Consider the following 16,940-nt stretch of genomic DNA (forward strand, 5'->3'; position numbering starts at 1 on the left):
GAGGGGTAATGGTCTGTAAGACTGACCCACATGGGATGGTCTCAGATTCATGTCTGGAGACCTCCCTGAATATGCTGGGTACATAAATGCCCATGATCCAGGGCTGGCTAGTGCTGGATTTAAGAAGACATTGTTGGGGGTGCTGTCTCTCCATTTCTTTCTCTGTCACTTTCTCTCTCTTGTTCATGAAAGAAATAAATGTATAAACTCTAAAAAGAGAAAAAATATATATGTAATTAAAGGGCTATGGGAGTTTATAGGAGGAATCAATTAATTATTTCCTCTGGGTCCATGTCAGAGAAGTTCACTAGTGATTGAGTAGGCTTTGGCTGGCAAGGGGTAACATGTGGTTTAGGAGGTGAAAAGGCTATTAAAGGTAGAAAATAGGCTGGACAGGGATGCAGCAGGCACGTGCAATGCTTTGTGAAGCTGATTCACATAAGAAGATTCTTGGTTTGTATCGAGAGACCTCTTTGTGTACTTGTGCATATGATCTTAGTATGGCTGGAGCTATGGGTGGATCATAGTACCAAAATCCCTGTTTGGAATCAGCCACTGGTGCAGGGGTAAAACACTGCTGGGCAAGGCTAGAAACCTTATACCAACTGTGCACTTGGATCCTCAGGTAGGCCTGAAAACATTGACTGGGTGTATGTGAGAGGCCAAGACCCTGAGGAGCTGGAGGTCTGAGGAGAGGGGTTATAGTATTATTAGAGCTTGTCAAAAGTGTTTTCTATCTCTCTCTATCCCTGGCACACATGCTCTTTATCATATGTTTAAAAACAAAAAATCGTGTTGTGGTGCTCTCTCTGTATCTCTTTCTTCCCCCCTCTCTGTCTCTCTGTTTCTCTTACCTGTGGAAAAAATTAACTTTTCAAAAAAGTTGAAAAAGCACTAGGAGCAAAAGAAAAGAGGTATTTATGTGTCTGAGGTTGTCAAAGCAATGGAAATGGTTGGCCCTTCCTTGTTTAATGGCTCATAGGTTGGATGGGGCATAGGGGAAGAGCAATAGATACCCTGGGAAACAAAGCTTGGCGCTCCAGTGTAGAAGGACTTGGCTTGCCACACTAAGGATTTCAATATGCCTTATATCAGTATGCCAAATTATTTCAAGAACAAATGTGAAAGATAAGAGCCCCAAACCAGGCTGTGACAATGAAAATGTAAAGGCTGGCAAAATTCCTAAGGTAGTTTTATGACATAATTGGCTAACTTGCATAACTGTTGAGGAAGAGCATAGGTCAAAGTGATGGTGTGGGGACCAGCAGTTGGCATAATGGCTATGTCGCTGAATGCCCATGTAGTTGAATGCGGTTCAAGTCCTGGACCAGGTGGCTTAAACACACTCCAGGCGCGCGTGTGTGTGTGTGCTCAAAATTCGGGGAGGAGAATGAAGGAGAAGGGATTATGGTGTGGCCATACCCCCTGCGGGGGGAGTGATTTTTCACTTTCTGTCTCTCTGTCTCTCTCTGTCTGTCTGGCGAGCGCACGTGCCCTATAGCAAAAACCTCTCCAAAAAAAAAAAAAAAAGTGATGGTGTGGTTCCAGTTTTGGTGAAGAATTGCTTAACTCAATTTTGTTAGTTCTTTCACTATTTATCATATACCTCTACGATGTGGCACTAGAGGACAGGAAGGCTGATTTGCATCTTCAGTTATTCCTAGAGTGGGTTGGTTCAGTATCAGTGTTTGATAATGTACTTTCTCTAATGAATAAAACTCTGTAGTTTTAATAACATGCCCAAGACACCCTGCTAGAGTTTGTTTCCCCTTCCCTCCTGTGGAAAAACCAGACCTAATAAAAATGGCTTAAAAAATTTCTTATCCTCAATGAAATCAGTGACTCTTTCAACAAATACTGAAAATTACAAACCATTAATGTCCTCCCCTTTCCCCCCCAGTGCACACACACTCATTCATTCACACTTGGTCTGGGAGCTCCATTAAGGAATGATTAGGTACCAGTTCACAGCCTTAGGCTGATGGCACCTGTCTTCTCATATCTTTTGGGCCATATGTATTCAAAAATGGGGCGTTGGGATTTCCAATCCAGCAAAACCACCCGGCAAAGAACTGAGGCCGCGACCACGGAGTGGAAGCTTGCTGAGCACTCTGGCATGGCCCTCGTTGCTATGGAGACCATTACCTTTGTCTGTACAGCCTGTGTATGTTTAGAGTAACCCTTCTTTTCTTATTGATCTCAAATTAGGCCTTCTGTGAAGCTGGAAATCAGCAGAAACTAAACACCTTAGAAATGCGTAAGGAGAGTAGGCCAGTATTTTAGCCTTAGGGGATGCTATTTGAAGTCAGTAGCAACCAGCTGGTGGTCCTTTCTAAATCCAGGCTACAGAAGGGTTAGGATTTGCCTCACGCCTGGCCACAGATTACACATTAGTAGCATTATTTGACTTCTTACTGTATGCCAGGCATGAGGATGCATGTTTTGTTTTTCTTTCTTTTTTTGGAGAGGTTTTTTGCTATAGGGCGCGTGTGCTCGCCAGATAGACAGAGAAAGAGATAGAAAGTGAGAAATTAACACCCAGTGGGGGTTGGACGCATTATTTGACTTCTTACTATTTGCCAGGCATGAGGATGCATGTTTTTGATTCTGTCCTCTTTCCCATCTTCAGAACAACAGTGGGACAGTACTACCACCCTCCTCCCCTCCATTGGCTAGTAAGGAACTGGGGCTAAGAGAGGTGATGTGACCTGCCCAAGGGCAGCCTAGGACTCTGCCCTTGTTATGCCCAGCCGTGGGCTTCCTCTGACCTATCCTAGTAGGCAGCACTGGACGTCTTTACGTGTTCTGGATTTCTCCTGACACTCGCTACTGTCACATGAGGAACTCTGTGACTCGAGTCATCAGGGGAGTCGGGGATGCATCTGCTTAGGTATGCTCTGATCGTGTAAGCTGAGGTTCCGAAGCTCCTCTGTTTTGTGTTTGCACATGGGCGTGAATGAGGATGTACCAACATTCCCTAATTTTCTTTTAATGAGGTGCAGAAGATTTGAGGACAGGACTCCTCCATGTTGGATACCACCACTGTTGTCATATTTATAGGCAATAAGGACAGATTTGGACAGGGTTGTTTGGGTTTAATCATGTCTTTCAAAGGTTATATGGTCATGTTCTAACTTCCAGTGTCTCATTATGTCTTTATTTGGAACTAGGGTCTTTAAAGTGGTGATCATGTTAACAGGAGATCCTATGACTAGTATTTTTATAAAAGGCAAATGTTTGGACAGAAACATATAATTGGAAGATGAAGACATATGGAGAGAAGATGGCTGTCTACAAGCCAAGCAGAGACGCCTGGGACAGATCCTTCCCTCACAGCCAATTTATACTCTTGGGTGCACCTATAAACATATGGGAGAGGAATAAGGTGGGGGTGATTATTATGACTCTGTTTTGTTCATTTGTTTTTTTGAGGGGGTGGTGCGGAGAAGGTTCAAGGAGAGTTTCTTGCAGATGGTGATACCTAAGCTGCAGTTTTAAGGATGAACAGAAGTTTGCCTGGTGACTGTGGATGGAGTATGGGAGAAGGCGGCAACTTGTGTCATGTCATGGTCACTCGAGAGAGTGATGTGTTCCTGGGCCTCCCTAATACTTCTATCTTTGACCTGACATGCAAGTTCCTTGTTATCCTCCTACTCTCTGAAGCATCCCTTTTCTCTCACTGTGAATACTAAGCATCCTCAAGAGCCAATTCTAAGCCCCATGATATTCTCTTTCCACTACTTTCTGAGGTCATTTTTTAAATATCGTTATGGGAAACATCATTTCTACATGAGCTCCCCATGTTTGAGTCTGAAGCTGTGATGTGTCTTCTTTCTAATAACCATTCTTATCTCTAGAATTTACATAAATGTAGCCCAGAGCCTGCTTAAGCTTGAGCTATCAAAACTACACCCTCGGGGGAACCAGCAGTTAGCGTAATGGCTATGTCGCTGGACTCCCACGTAGTCGACCGCGGTTCGTGTCTCGGACCCGGTGGCTTAAAACTCACGCCAGGTGCGTGTGCGTGCGTGCCCAAGATCCCGAGAGGAGAATGGAGGAGAAGGGATTGCGGCGTGACCATCCCCCCTGGGGGGTGATTTCTCGCTTTCTGTCTCTATGTCTCTCTCTGTCTGTCTGGCGAGCGCACGCGCCCTACAGTGAAAATCTCTCAAAAAAAAAAATAAAAAACTACACCCTCTACCTTTCCTCTGACCTGTTACCCAGGCTTCTGTGTTTTACACATTTTCCCATCACAATCTGTGACCCACTCCTTAAACCTGGAACTATCTCTGACTCTTGGCTAGCAAACATATTAGGATTTGGACCAGACTGACAGCAATTCTTTAAATCCCCATTTGTGCCTTTTTCTTAAAATTCTAAGCAACCTTCTTTTTTTTGTCTTCACTCTGTGGGCATCTCCTATTTTATGTGTCACGTGAAAAATTACTGATGGTGACTGAAATTTTAATGGGAATGTTATTAGGCTGAACCTGAGGGCTTACCTTTGTAGTAAATAGTTGGATAATCTTCTGCTGCCACTTAGTTAATCTGGGACTATAATTCCCCCCTTAGTTTTCTGCTATATCCTTTCTAATTAGAATAACATTTTCCTGGCTGGATAAAATGGATAAGGGACTGATAACCAAAATATACAGGGGAATCAAACAGCTTATCCACAAAAAAACACAATAATCTATACAATTAGATGGGCAAATGAGCTGAACAGACAACTCTCTAAGGAAGACATTCAAACAGCAAAAAAAAAAATATGAAAAATTGCTCAATTTCTCTTATTATAAGGGAAAGGTAAATCAAAAACCACAATGAGATGCTACTTAACTCCAATCAAAATGGCTAAGATTATTTGGTATAAAGAATGATAAGTGCTGGTGAGGCTGTAGTGAAAAGGGAGCACTCCTACACTGTTGGTGGGAAGGTTAATTAGTACAACCACTATGAAGAACAATATAGAGGTTCCTCAAAGACCTTAAAATAGAACTACCATATGACCCAGTAATTTCACTTTTAAGTATATATCTAAAGGATAGGAAAACGCTCAGCTCCCCCAGGCGGAATGGTCACACCACAGTCCCTTCTCCTCCATTCTTCTCTCAGGATTTTGGTCATGCACACACATGCGCCCAGTGTGAGTTTCAAGCTACTTGGTCCACAACTCAAGCCAGGATTGGCAAAGTGAGAGTCCAGTTCCTTAACCACTATGCCAACTGCTGGCACCACACAGTTTTACAAATTATAGCCCCTGTGTAGAATAGCATAACTACTATCACAATCAGAATACAAACAGTTCCATCAGTCCCTCAGATTTTATCGTGTTCTCCCTTTATTGTCAATTTCTCCCTCTACCCAAAACCCCTGCAAATCACTGATCTGCTCTTCTTCCTATAGTTTTTGCTTGTCAAGAATGTCAAATAAATGGAATCCAAGAGTATATAATCATTTAAGATTGTATTTTTCCCTCTCCGCATAATTCTCTAATCATTTGAGTTGATTATACTAATTGTGCATTCCTTTTTATTACTGAATATTATTCCATAATGTAGATATGCCACATTCTGAATATTCATTCGTCCATTGAAGATATTCATGTTGTTTATATTTCAGGATGATTGTGAATAAAGCTATGACTAAAAATTTATGAACAGGATTTTATGTGAATATAATTCACTTAAGAAAGTGCCTAGGATAGGACCAGCTGGTGTCATGGTGGTTAAGACAGCTGGATACCATATGGCAAACTGTGTGGTTCAAGTCCTGGACTTGTCAACTTAAAAAAGGCATGCGTGTGTGTATCCTGAGAGGAGGATGGAGGGGAAGAGAGTTCAGCATGGCCATCCCCTTTGAGGGGTGATTTTTTCACCTTCTCTCTCTCTCTCTCCAGTGAGTACACACTCTATAGCAAAAAAAACTTTAAAAAGAAAAAGAAAAAGAAAGAAGAAAGAAAAAAGAAAAGAAAGAAAGAAAGAAAAAAAGAACTTTTGGTAAATATAAGAGGGCTGATATTGCTGTTTCACATATTGAGTATATGTTTAAGAAAGTGCCCAACTGCCAAACTAGTTTTCAGAAAAGGTTGTACCATTTCATATCCCCATCAGCAATGGATGAGCAATTCAGTTCCCTGGTAGTGTTTCTGGGCCTTCAGCCTCATTCTTTCTCTGTGTTCAGATGAAATTAAGTCTAGAGAAGCCATCAGACTACATGGCTGTTGCTCTCTACCCCAACTCTTCAGAACGATTTGCACCTATTTGGAAGACCTTGAGTTTGGGATTCCCCAGTCTACAAGGTGTCTCTTTCCTGCCCAGAAATGAGCTTCTTTTGCCCTTTCCTCACTCGACCTTTTGTGAACGTGTAGGAGAGTGGAGCTATTTTTCCAAGCAGTAATTGGGGCATTAGGAATTACCCCCCCCATCAAGGATAAGGACTCCCCAGGAGACTTTGTTAGAAGAACTCAAGGATTTTAACCTCTTTATTGTGAATCTCTGCCTTTATCTGTAAAATGAAGATGATCACAGAACCTCCTTCCTTCACTTTATGGAAATGTTGAGAGTTTCAATGAGATACGTGCCTTTAATCTTCTGGCACAGTACCTGGAACAAAAGAAGCCCTCACAAATCAACAAGACTCATTATCTTTCACCACCCTATTTATGGAGGATCACATACCTCCTGGGAAAGCTCTGGAAAAAAGGCTCTGCAGTGATGACGATCACTGAGTCTGGCCCTGAATCTTGCGGTCATCTCCCTTGAGCTCACGTGACAGTCTTTTGAGTCTTGAGATTTGGAGTTAGTCAGGCTTGTGCCGACCGCCAGCTTTACAGCCTCCTAAGTGTGAAGGGTGTCACTTTATCTCTTAGTTTAATTTCTTCACCTGTGCATGATTCATTGAGCAAATGTTAATGAGTATCTTGTGTACAGCTGCCACATGCTGCTTTATGGAAGGGATGGGGCTGAGGAGATGAACACATAGTGGTCCTGTTCTAGTGGAGGTCACAGTGTTTTGAGTGAGGCTGACCAATGAGTCCGTGAGGGTGCAGGAGTACCATCTTGTAAAACGGCTGAGCTGTGTGGGTACAGTGTTGGGGAAGTCAACCTGCCCTAGGGTCTCCTTTTCCCTTGCCGACCTGTCTTGAATGGCTTCATTCTTTCCCACTAGAGAGTATGTCCCCCACCGTAAAAGCTCTTGTAAATACTACCTTCTCCATAGATTCCCACCCCATCTATCTTCTGTCCCTCTTTGAGTCCCAGACACTCCGTGCTTTTCTAGAACTGCATTCTCTTGCTAATGTCATATTATGCCTCATTTTCCATGGAGGCTCCATGTCTGATTTATCTGCACATCCCCTTCACGGCAGCTTGTTGCCTACCACAGCAAAGGAGCTCAGGAGATGCTTATGGAGTTCAACTGGGAAAGGGCTCCAAGTGAACTATGCTCTCCCCATTCATTCCCTTTAGTGCAGGAATTAGGTGTGGGGCTAGCTAGAGAGAAATCACATGGTGATAGGAAGTACAGTGGCATGTCCAGTGATGCAATACCTGGAGTTGGTTGTTTCTGTTGGTGACTGCATGGGATCTACTGCTGTTTGTCATTCTAGTTATTGTTCAGTAGCACGCTACAGTTTGTCAACTGATCAGATCTGGACACAATGAAAGCATGAGTCACACATGAAAGATGGATGATGTCCTCTGCTGAAGGAACAAAATGGCTCTGTTAGTCATTGAGATCTGCATATATTCGTCCAGCCAAATGAGGCAGCTCATTGGTTGTCCTGGCGAACGTAAATGCCAAGGGGATTGCTACACTCCCAGCTAGCCTATCTTGACAGATTCCCATGTTACACATATGTGCCTCACAGAGGGCAAATGTTCCATAAGGTAAAAACAGCACACAAATTAAGAAGTTATTAGGTGTACGTGTAATGCAACAGTGGGCAAAAGTTGTTTCTAATGCAGTGATTGGAAAGGCAATTGTAAAACAACATTTTCAATGCATTTTATTTTTATTTTTTAAGATATTTTTGCTATAGAGTGCATAATTTCACCTGAGTGACAGAGAGAGACAAAATGAAAAGTCATCCCCTAAGGGGGATGGCCACATCACAATCCCTCTTCTTCCATTCTCTTTTTAGGATTGTGGGCATGCCCACACATGTGCCTGGAGTGAGTTTCAAGGTACTGGGTCCGGGACTCGAAACTCACTTGGCCATGTGGGAGTCCAGCATCTTAACTACTGTGTAACTTGATGGACCCTTCAATACATGTTAGATGTTTGCTGGGATAATGACCTCGACAGTCTTAATCTGTACATACTTTCCAGTCTCTAAGCTAACACGCTGAAGGTAAGGATGTCTCACTAATACGTGGCTCAGCACATGTGCTCAAATAGCTGTACGTTGGAGACAGGAAAGTAAAGCACATGGCCCAGTGTGTTTTCCTTCACACGGAGTGATCTGCACAGCCATGAGGTGGGCTTTGTGAGGTATGGTTGTACATCATTTTTTATGGCAGCACATCAATAATAGGCTTTGGCATTTCCACTTAGTGTTATAACTTCCTGAATGTTTTCATTTAATTAAGGCTACAGATAGTTATGAAATGATTTTAAATTCCAAATAGAATCATATTTGTAGTAAACTAGGAAATGTGTATCCTTCTTTGTGGGTACACATTGGCTAGAGGAGCAAGATGCCCTCAAGGTTCACTGTGGACAAGTCTCTGCTTCTGTCTTGAACTGACTTTCAGATGGTGTCTAGTTCTGTTCAGGGTTCAGAGGACATTAGAAAAATCATTGAATCTAAAACATGGGGAAACAGGCTGCTTTTCTCTCCAGTGTAGAGGTGTGCAGGGGGATGGGATAAAGAGGAATGTAGGGGAAATTGCAGGTCCGATTTTAACCCTATGATATTCCAACCTTGTCTCTGATAACAACAGGAGCAAATTAAATAAGAGAAATAAACTATGCTAGATATCAATAGACAGAAATCTTTTAATAGCATAATTTTCTTTTCTCACTCAAAGTCCCTAAGCATCTACCATTGATTTCCAGAAAAGATTCCCAAAATAGCCTCATTGGAATAAAAGAATATTCTTTCAAGTTGTCAGCCTGTGGGGCAGAAAAAAAAAATCAAGATGCTTTTTTCTCCCCCTTTGATATGTGCAGTTGAAGGTATTTCTCCTTGCAAACTAATAATTCCATCTATCATGTGGCATGAAAGCACTTTTCATAGTAGGCGTACTAATAAAGGATCACACTTCTTAGCCTCAGGCAGCTTAGGGAAAAAAGTTAGTGTTGAACGTTGTAGAAAATGTCTGACTAGTCAGAATCCTTGATTTTAAGGGGTCAAGTTTATTTTCTGTTAGGGTGGAAATTACTTTGGGGTGTTGCTTTTCAACAGACAAGATATGAAACTTACATTGGGAACGCATGGACTGGAATAATTTCCTTCCGAGCGTGCAGGACAAGGGTCATGTCTCATTCATCTTTATACCCCTGTGCTTAGCACAGTTCCTGACCCAGAATCTGTGCTTCTTCAGGGGTTGCTGAGTGGCTTGATGGTCTTTGTCCTATGGTTAGCTCTGCCTAAAGTACCCTGCGTCCAGGCTCACCCTCTAGATTGAGCCAAGGGCTCTGCTCTTAGGGATTGCACTCTACAGTGCTGAATGAAGCAGAAGGACCGGCAAGGACAGCCCCACCACTGCTTAGTCTTAGACAGAGGGGGTCCAAGTCTGCTCGGCTGAAGTGCTATGACTAAAAACTGAAAGCAACCATAACATTAGTGAAAGTGAGAATTACAGAATTAGAATTTTTTTAAAAGGTAACATCAGTTATTTCAACTTCTTCGTTTCAGTGGACGGAACAGAGGCCCAGAGAAGGTTGCGATTTACACAGAGTTTCAGAAAGGAAATCAGATTTAGGCCAGGAGAACATGAGTTTGAAGCCTGTCTCACAGTCTTGCGTGAGTTGATTAGCTTCTCTGAGCCCCACTTTCCTCTCCTTTGAGGAAAAGGGGTGAGTATGGTTGCCACCCTGGGTCCTTGCATCTCTGCTTGGCATCTTCCCTCTGCCCTTCCTGAGTCACTCTCCGTCTTTCTTAGCCTGCTCTTCCCAGGAAGCTGTTCAGGAAGGATTCTGTCAAAGGGCTCCAGGGCCTTCTGCACCTGCATCTGTTGGGTTTGGTTGTTGGGGACTCCTAGGAGAGTGGTAGACAGGAGAGAGGAGTGGAGACTGAACAGAAAGGGCTGAGGACCAATTCTCTTCCCTCTCCCTGGGACTCACCCTGAGCTGGCTATCTATTGGTAGAGGTCACTGCTCCTCTCAGCACAGCCTTTTGTCATGTGTGTCCACCTTCCAGGTTCCAGTAAGCACACTCCGTTCTCATTCTTTTGGGTCTGGGTGCCAGCAGCTGGGCTGTGCTTTTGCACTGTCTATGATGGTCTCCCTTTAGAAGGACATCTCTGTCAAGTCACTGCAATTTGGGTATCAGTTCCTGTTGGTCCCTGAGTGATCCAATTTACCAACCACAGGGCCTGGCACACGAGAATTCTGGCTCTTGGTGGGCAGACGCTGCTGTCGTTAGGAGAGGTGCGGTGGCGCTCGTGCTGGCAGTGGAAGTGATGGTGCTGGCATTTTCCAAAGCCACACAGCCTCCCACCTGCAAAGGAAGTCTTGCAGTTTTGGAGGAAGTCTCCCCCTCTAGGCCTCAGCTCTTCCTCATATGTTGCTTTTCAGCGTTCCGTGCCCAAGAGAGTAACAGTGATCAGCCTCTCTCTAGCACCTTGCCCGTTGTGGCCCCCGAGAGAAGCAAACCCCAAGCAGATTCTTGTGCTCTTCGTGGGATCTAATATGCCTTAAATAGTGGAAAAGTGTAATGAAAGATATTGAACATGCAGTTGAGATTTATTACAAATAAAGCAGTGCTGATTTATAATACCTTTTGCACAAAGATCCAGGAAACAAGACCGAAAAAACAATGCCGAGTCCCTGGATCTGTCTCTGATTTGCAGAGCATGTTCATTAACCTGGGATGAGGAAGAATTTTTGTGAGATGTGAACACATCAGAAATGAAAAATTTCAATCAAATAAATTTATTTTATGATTTTACTGATTGTTGGTACTCAGTATTTAACTCCTCATTTTAGTGAAAATTATAAAAGAGGATAACTGAAGATCTCAACAGAAGTTATTTTATTAAGTCAATTACAATGTTTACTGTATATACACACTAAATGTGTTCTTAATACTTTGGTGAATTTTCACCATTAATTTTCAAAATTGTTTGCAAAAGCATCTATTAGTAAGCAAAATTAAAAAATAATTTTAAAATTTAATGAAAGCTGTCATTACCAACATTTTAATTGGTTTCTGAACTGTTCTATTTGATGTTCGTATATCTGTGGATTTTTGTTTGTTTGCTTTGTTTTTATAACATGAAATGACAGGGTGACGTTCTCACCATTAATTGCAGGCAAGACTTTAAAAGACGACGCTTAGACGTTGGCTTCTCAGCATTTATTAAATGTAAGTGGTAGCCACTAGACTATGGCTATGATTCACTTATAAAAAGGCGTACCTCAATAACATCATTCTCCTTGCTTGACAGTGTTTACGTAGTGCCACGGAAATGCTATACATTTGTTGCATCTGAAGGTGACAGGTTGCTAAGCCTTCTCTGTTTATCATTTCTTGTTGAATTTTTTAAATTTAAAACATTTTATTATAATAATAATTATTTTTATACATTGAATTCCTATGCATCATTTAGTTTGTACAGAGAATTTACCCAATATGAAATACACCTCAAACCAGTCCAGTTGAGGCTAGGCCTTTATTAAAGTTCTGGTGTATCAGATGAAGTTACGTGTGCTGTTTGAACACTGAAACAGAATCAAGGCTCTTGTCCTGTTGTTTGTTTTACTGAGTCGTGTTAATTTCTAACTTAATTTCTAAGTTTTGTTAATCTGTTGGAGAACTCTAGGGGATTCCTGTCTAACCTCAGCCCTCTTCTTTCTTTCTTCCTTTCTTCTTTCCAATGGTCACATAAATATTTATGGAAAGCACTCTGGGAGTAAGAAATATTTGTGAAGGGTGTCTAAGAACAATTTTATGCCACATAAATCAGAAGAAAATATTTGAAGAGCCTAATTCAAATTTCTATACAAATACAGTCAGAAGTTTGAGTTTTTCCTTTTTTTTCTTTTAAGGTTTTAGCATTTGATTTCAAAATGTATAGATTCACAAGGACTTTCAAAGGAATGTACAGGGAGATCTCATGTGCTCTTTATCCAGCTTCCTCCAGTAGTAGACTTTTCAGTTCACTGTCATAGCAGACTATCCAAATTAAAATATTAATATTGTTATAATCAACAGATTTTATTTGGCCTTCACTACTATACTTTTTAATAATGTAAAATCATTCTTTTTTTTAATAGACTTTTTTGCTATAAGGTGCATGAGCTCACTGGAGAGACAGATATAAAAAGTGAGAAATCACTCCCCCCCAGGGGATTGGCCATACCACAATCACATCTCCATTCACTACTATACTTTTTAATAATGTAAAATCATTCTTTTCTTTTAATAGGCTTTTTTGCTATGAGCTCACTGGAGAGACAGATATAAAAAGTGAGAAATCACTCCCCCCCAGGGGATTGGCCATACCACAATCCCTTCTCCATTGTCCCTTCAGCTTTAGGGCGTGCATGCACACAAGCCCTGTGCGAGTTTTAAGCTGCTGGATCTGGGATTCAAAGAGCAGTGGATTACATCGAAATCTAGTAATGTAACCATTATGCCATCTGCTGGTCCTGAAATCACTCTGTTCTTAATTTCAATTTCTAGTTGGTCATTTCTAACACAGACATATACAGCTGTTTTTTTCTTTATTGATCTTATGTATTGCAAACTTGCTAAACTCAGTTATTAAATGTAGAAGCTTTTGTAAAATCCAATTTTCTACATAGGCTTTCATTTGGTTTGGGGGGGGTCAGAAAATTGTATTCTAAAGAATGGCCCTTGAATCAATGAGTACTTTGATTAAAGGCATTGTAATGCTTCAGAAGCAACCTCAGAACCAAGGTCTCTCTGACTCTTTTCTGCCTTTCTGTCCCTCAGTCCTTATTCTCTTCTGAAGTAGTCATAGAAACCAGAAATCTTCTTCAACGTAAGTCATAGAGCCTAGAACTCATAGAATTATTACTTTTACCTTCCTCCACCTTTCTGTCTAGTAACTGGCCTTAAAGAAATGCTCAACCCCTTTATGATAGGAGGTCATAAGACTTGTTCCACAGAGGTCCTACTCCATAGCTGGGTGGAAGAAATGCTACACAGAGAGGCCAAGAAGGATCTAATCAGACAGACCTTGCTGGGTTTACCCACTTTCAGTGGCTAACTAGCATTGCACCATACCCTTTTTGTCTAATCATATTTCTACATTACCACCCACACTTCAACAAGCATAAAAACGGATACTTTTTCCTATATTTCTGTGTCTTCATTCTGAAGGCTTCTGTGTTATATAAAACTTCAATGAAACTTTGGTTAAATGAATTTGTTATGTTTTTTTTTTTATCTTGTTAACTTGTCTTTTGTTATACAAGTGTTGACTGTGACCTTCATGAGGCATGAAGAAAGGTATTAAACCTTTGATACCTTTTTTGTTTTTTTGTTATAGGGCACATGTGCTCATCAGACAGACAGAGAGAGACAGAAAGATAGAAAGCGAGAAATCACCTTCCAGGGGGGATGGCCACACCACAATCCCTTCTCCTCCATTCTCCTCTCAGGATCTTGGGCATGCATGCATACGCGCCCGGCGTGAGTTTAAGCCACTGGGTCCGGGACTCAAACCATGGTTGACTACGTGGGAGTCCAGTGACATAGCCATTGCGCTAACTCTGGTGCCCCTTTGATGCCTTTTAATAGTCTTTGTAGAAAGACACGTACTTTTTCCTTTCCAATCTCAATGTTTTTATTCTCTTGTTGCACTAGACAGGACTCCCAGTACAAAGAAGAAGAATATCCACCTTGGTTGCACACATCAGTCTTGGGTTGTGGTATCTTGTATGCAAACACCTGGAACAACTTTTAGAATATTAATACCTATCCTCCTCCCCACACACATATCCATGCTGAAAAACCACATTTACTAACATGAAAACACACTTTTGATTTGAAACAAGGCTAGGATATCTGGTAAAGTGAGTTTATTCAGTGAAGTTTTAAGAGACTGAAGGTAGTAATATCAGACTGGGAAACAGGAAACTGAGGAGAACTACATGGACATGGAGTAAGAGGAGGTTGATAGAAAAGTTGCCTGGTAGGAGCCAAGAAGTAAATGGTCTTCAAGGTGTGTCAGATGGATTTGTAAGAAGAAAATGGAATGATTCACATCTCTACTGTGACTTAAATGTGGCCACATTAACTTGGAGGTATTCTACATAAGACAAACTAAATACTATGTAATGATAAGAGCAGGGAGACAATAAAATGAACCACTTAATAGGGTGGCTGTGGAAAGGACTTAATGGTGTCACTCTCTCCCTCTTCCCCGTGCCCCATGAGAATTGAACACGGCATGATAAGGAGTTACAAGTCACTTTGGGATGTATTTCTAAGGGATGTTGAAGACATACTCACAGCATGTTGGCCTCTCCCACCTCCCTTACATCTACCCCGCCCATGGTGTCAGAGGTGTGCTTTATGATGTCAAAGCCTTCCCAGGGCTGCCATTGGCTGAAGCAGTGCCTGGATGACAAAACAATGCTCAAGGGTGTGTCTTCTCATTGCCGCGGAGGGTATATATACAGAGAGGGCAGGAGCTCTTGGACAGAAGACTGGGAGTTTTCGATATGGAGGAGGAAATTTACACTCCAGAAGAGACCAGCACAGATGTGGAAGATGAGACTTCAACTACTGAAGAATCTACTCCAAACGTCAATGTGAGAGAAGAGGTGGAGATGCCCTGTCAATCTAATGATAAAGAAAATGAGAAGGTAAGATAATACTCCCCAGAGATCCCTACCCCATGTCTCCTACCCTGTCCTTCACTGGCATGAACCCCTTCCTCAACCTGTACCTCTTCTCATATAGCTCCCCCCTTACCATCATCTTCTTCCTCCAAACTAATACCAGTCTGGTCTCTCTTTGTTTCTTTACCAGATAGAAAAACTACTCAAGAAGGTCAACTTAACCCTTCAGGAGAGTTTGAAAAAGAGGAAGAAAGGGAAAAAGGTGGACATAATCATCTGCTACTATAGGGAGAATAAGAAAAAGAAACAAAGCCACCCGGGAAACGAAGAAAACACCGCAGAGGACTCCACTGAATAATGAAAAACCCTGTGACCATCAGCAGTCAGAATCCTGTGATTCCAGAGGAAGAAGTGGAGCACTAGTTAACTATTAAAAAAGTCAGATCTAAACAATAAAGGGTACCTCAATGGCTGCATTAAAATAAAATGAGACTAAAAAGAAATGTATGTATCCCTGCCTGTTTCTTGATGGAAGGGTGGGAGGGAAGAAGGGGAAGAGGAAGGTATTTGAAACCTGAGATATAGTGTTAAGGGGTGTTTAAGACATAGTTGGGGCCAGCCCATGGCATGGTAGTGAAGGCTCTGGGCTTCACATAGCTGACTTAGTTGGAGTCCCAGATCTGGTGGCTTGAAAAATCACCCCAGGCACATGTGTGTGTGTGTGTGTGTGTGTGTGTGTGTGTGTGTGTATGTGCCCGAAATCCGAGGAGGAGAATGGAGAAAAAAGATGGCAGCATGGCCATCCTCCCTGAGGGATCATCTTTCATTTTCCTTCTCACTGTCTCACCAGTGAGCACTCATACCCTATGGTAAAAACCTTTAAAAACAAAGAAAGAAATGAAGACATATTCACAACATCTTGGCCTGTCCTACCACCCCTGCCTCTACCCTGCCTACGGTGTCACAAGTGGGGCTTTGTGATGTCTAAGCCATCCCAGGCCAGCCATTGGCTGGGGCATGGAGTCTTACAGAGCTAGGAAATAGGCTCATGGGTCAAGAGTTAAACTATCATTGCAAATAAGAGGTAGAGAAGGATGGAGACCAAATTCCTTTTTGTTTTTCTCTTCTTTACTAGAGGGTATGTGTTCTTGCCAGAGAAAGAGAGATAGAGAGGAGAAAGCACCCCTGTAGGGGCAATCCCTTCACTGCACATGCACCTGGAGTGTTTTCTCAAGTCACTGAGTCAAGGACTCAAACAGCACAGTTCGCCATGTGGGATCCAGCTGTCTTAATGACCTGTCCACTACAGAGCTGGCCATGATAAATGACCTTCTTAAAATTTTATCTTACAAGCAAGGAGGAAAAGGACTTGCTCTTTCTTGTTCTGTGTATGTACGTGGTGGGTAAGGGGACAGATGTGGAGATTTGTAATATGTATTGGGTGACAGTGACACATTTTCCAGATAGCAGACAAAATCATGTCCAGGTAGCCTACACCATCCAATCCCGTAAGCAACTGAAGGCATCAGGAAGAACAAAGCATTCACCCTATAGAAAGCCATTGACAGCATCTCTCCACACTAAAATAAGGGGACTGGGAGGCCACAACCCCAGCACCAACTAGAGCACTTTCTTAGTAAGAGACTTGATGGTTCAGTGACCGCCTCCCCCCGCAAGATGGGGCAGTGGAATTGGTCCAACTCATTGCAGGCCAAAGGGGAAGCATTGTCTTCAGAGGATTTTAATGCAACACTAAAATAGTAAAAGCTGTTCTTTTAATGATCACCTCTATACTCCAGTGTTTCTAAATAATGTCAGCAATCAAGAATTCTTTCACTGAAATACACATAGTTTTTATTGAGAGAGGTTTGCTGGAGTGATTTTGACATCAATTGTAGAAGATTGACTTAATCATATTCTCTGAGTTAATTGTTCTCTTGTTTACATATTCACTCCTC

The 16,940-nt window shown here is 42.0% G+C and overlaps 1 protein-coding gene across 1 annotated transcript; it reads left to right on the plus strand.

Moving 5' to 3' along the window:
• The first annotated feature begins 14,810 nt into the window (after positions 1 to 14,810).
• On the plus strand, positions 14,811 to 15,469 carry LOC114005107 (uncharacterized). Its single transcript, XM_027766304.1, has 2 exons — positions 14,811 to 15,006; positions 15,173 to 15,469. Exons 1-2 carry the CDS (start codon positions 14,863 to 14,865, stop codon positions 15,338 to 15,340), a joined length of 312 nt encoding a protein of 103 aa, XP_027622105.1. The 5' UTR covers positions 14,811 to 14,862; the 3' UTR covers positions 15,341 to 15,469.
• Positions 15,470 to 16,940: the final 1,471 nt, after the last annotated feature.

The sequence above is a fragment of the Tupaia chinensis genome, unplaced genomic scaffold, assembly GCF_000334495.1.
Source record: "Tupaia chinensis unplaced genomic scaffold, TupChi_1.0 Scaffold142219_1, whole genome shotgun sequence".
NCBI classification, from domain to species: Eukaryota; Metazoa; Chordata; class Mammalia; order Scandentia; family Tupaiidae; genus Tupaia; species Tupaia belangeri.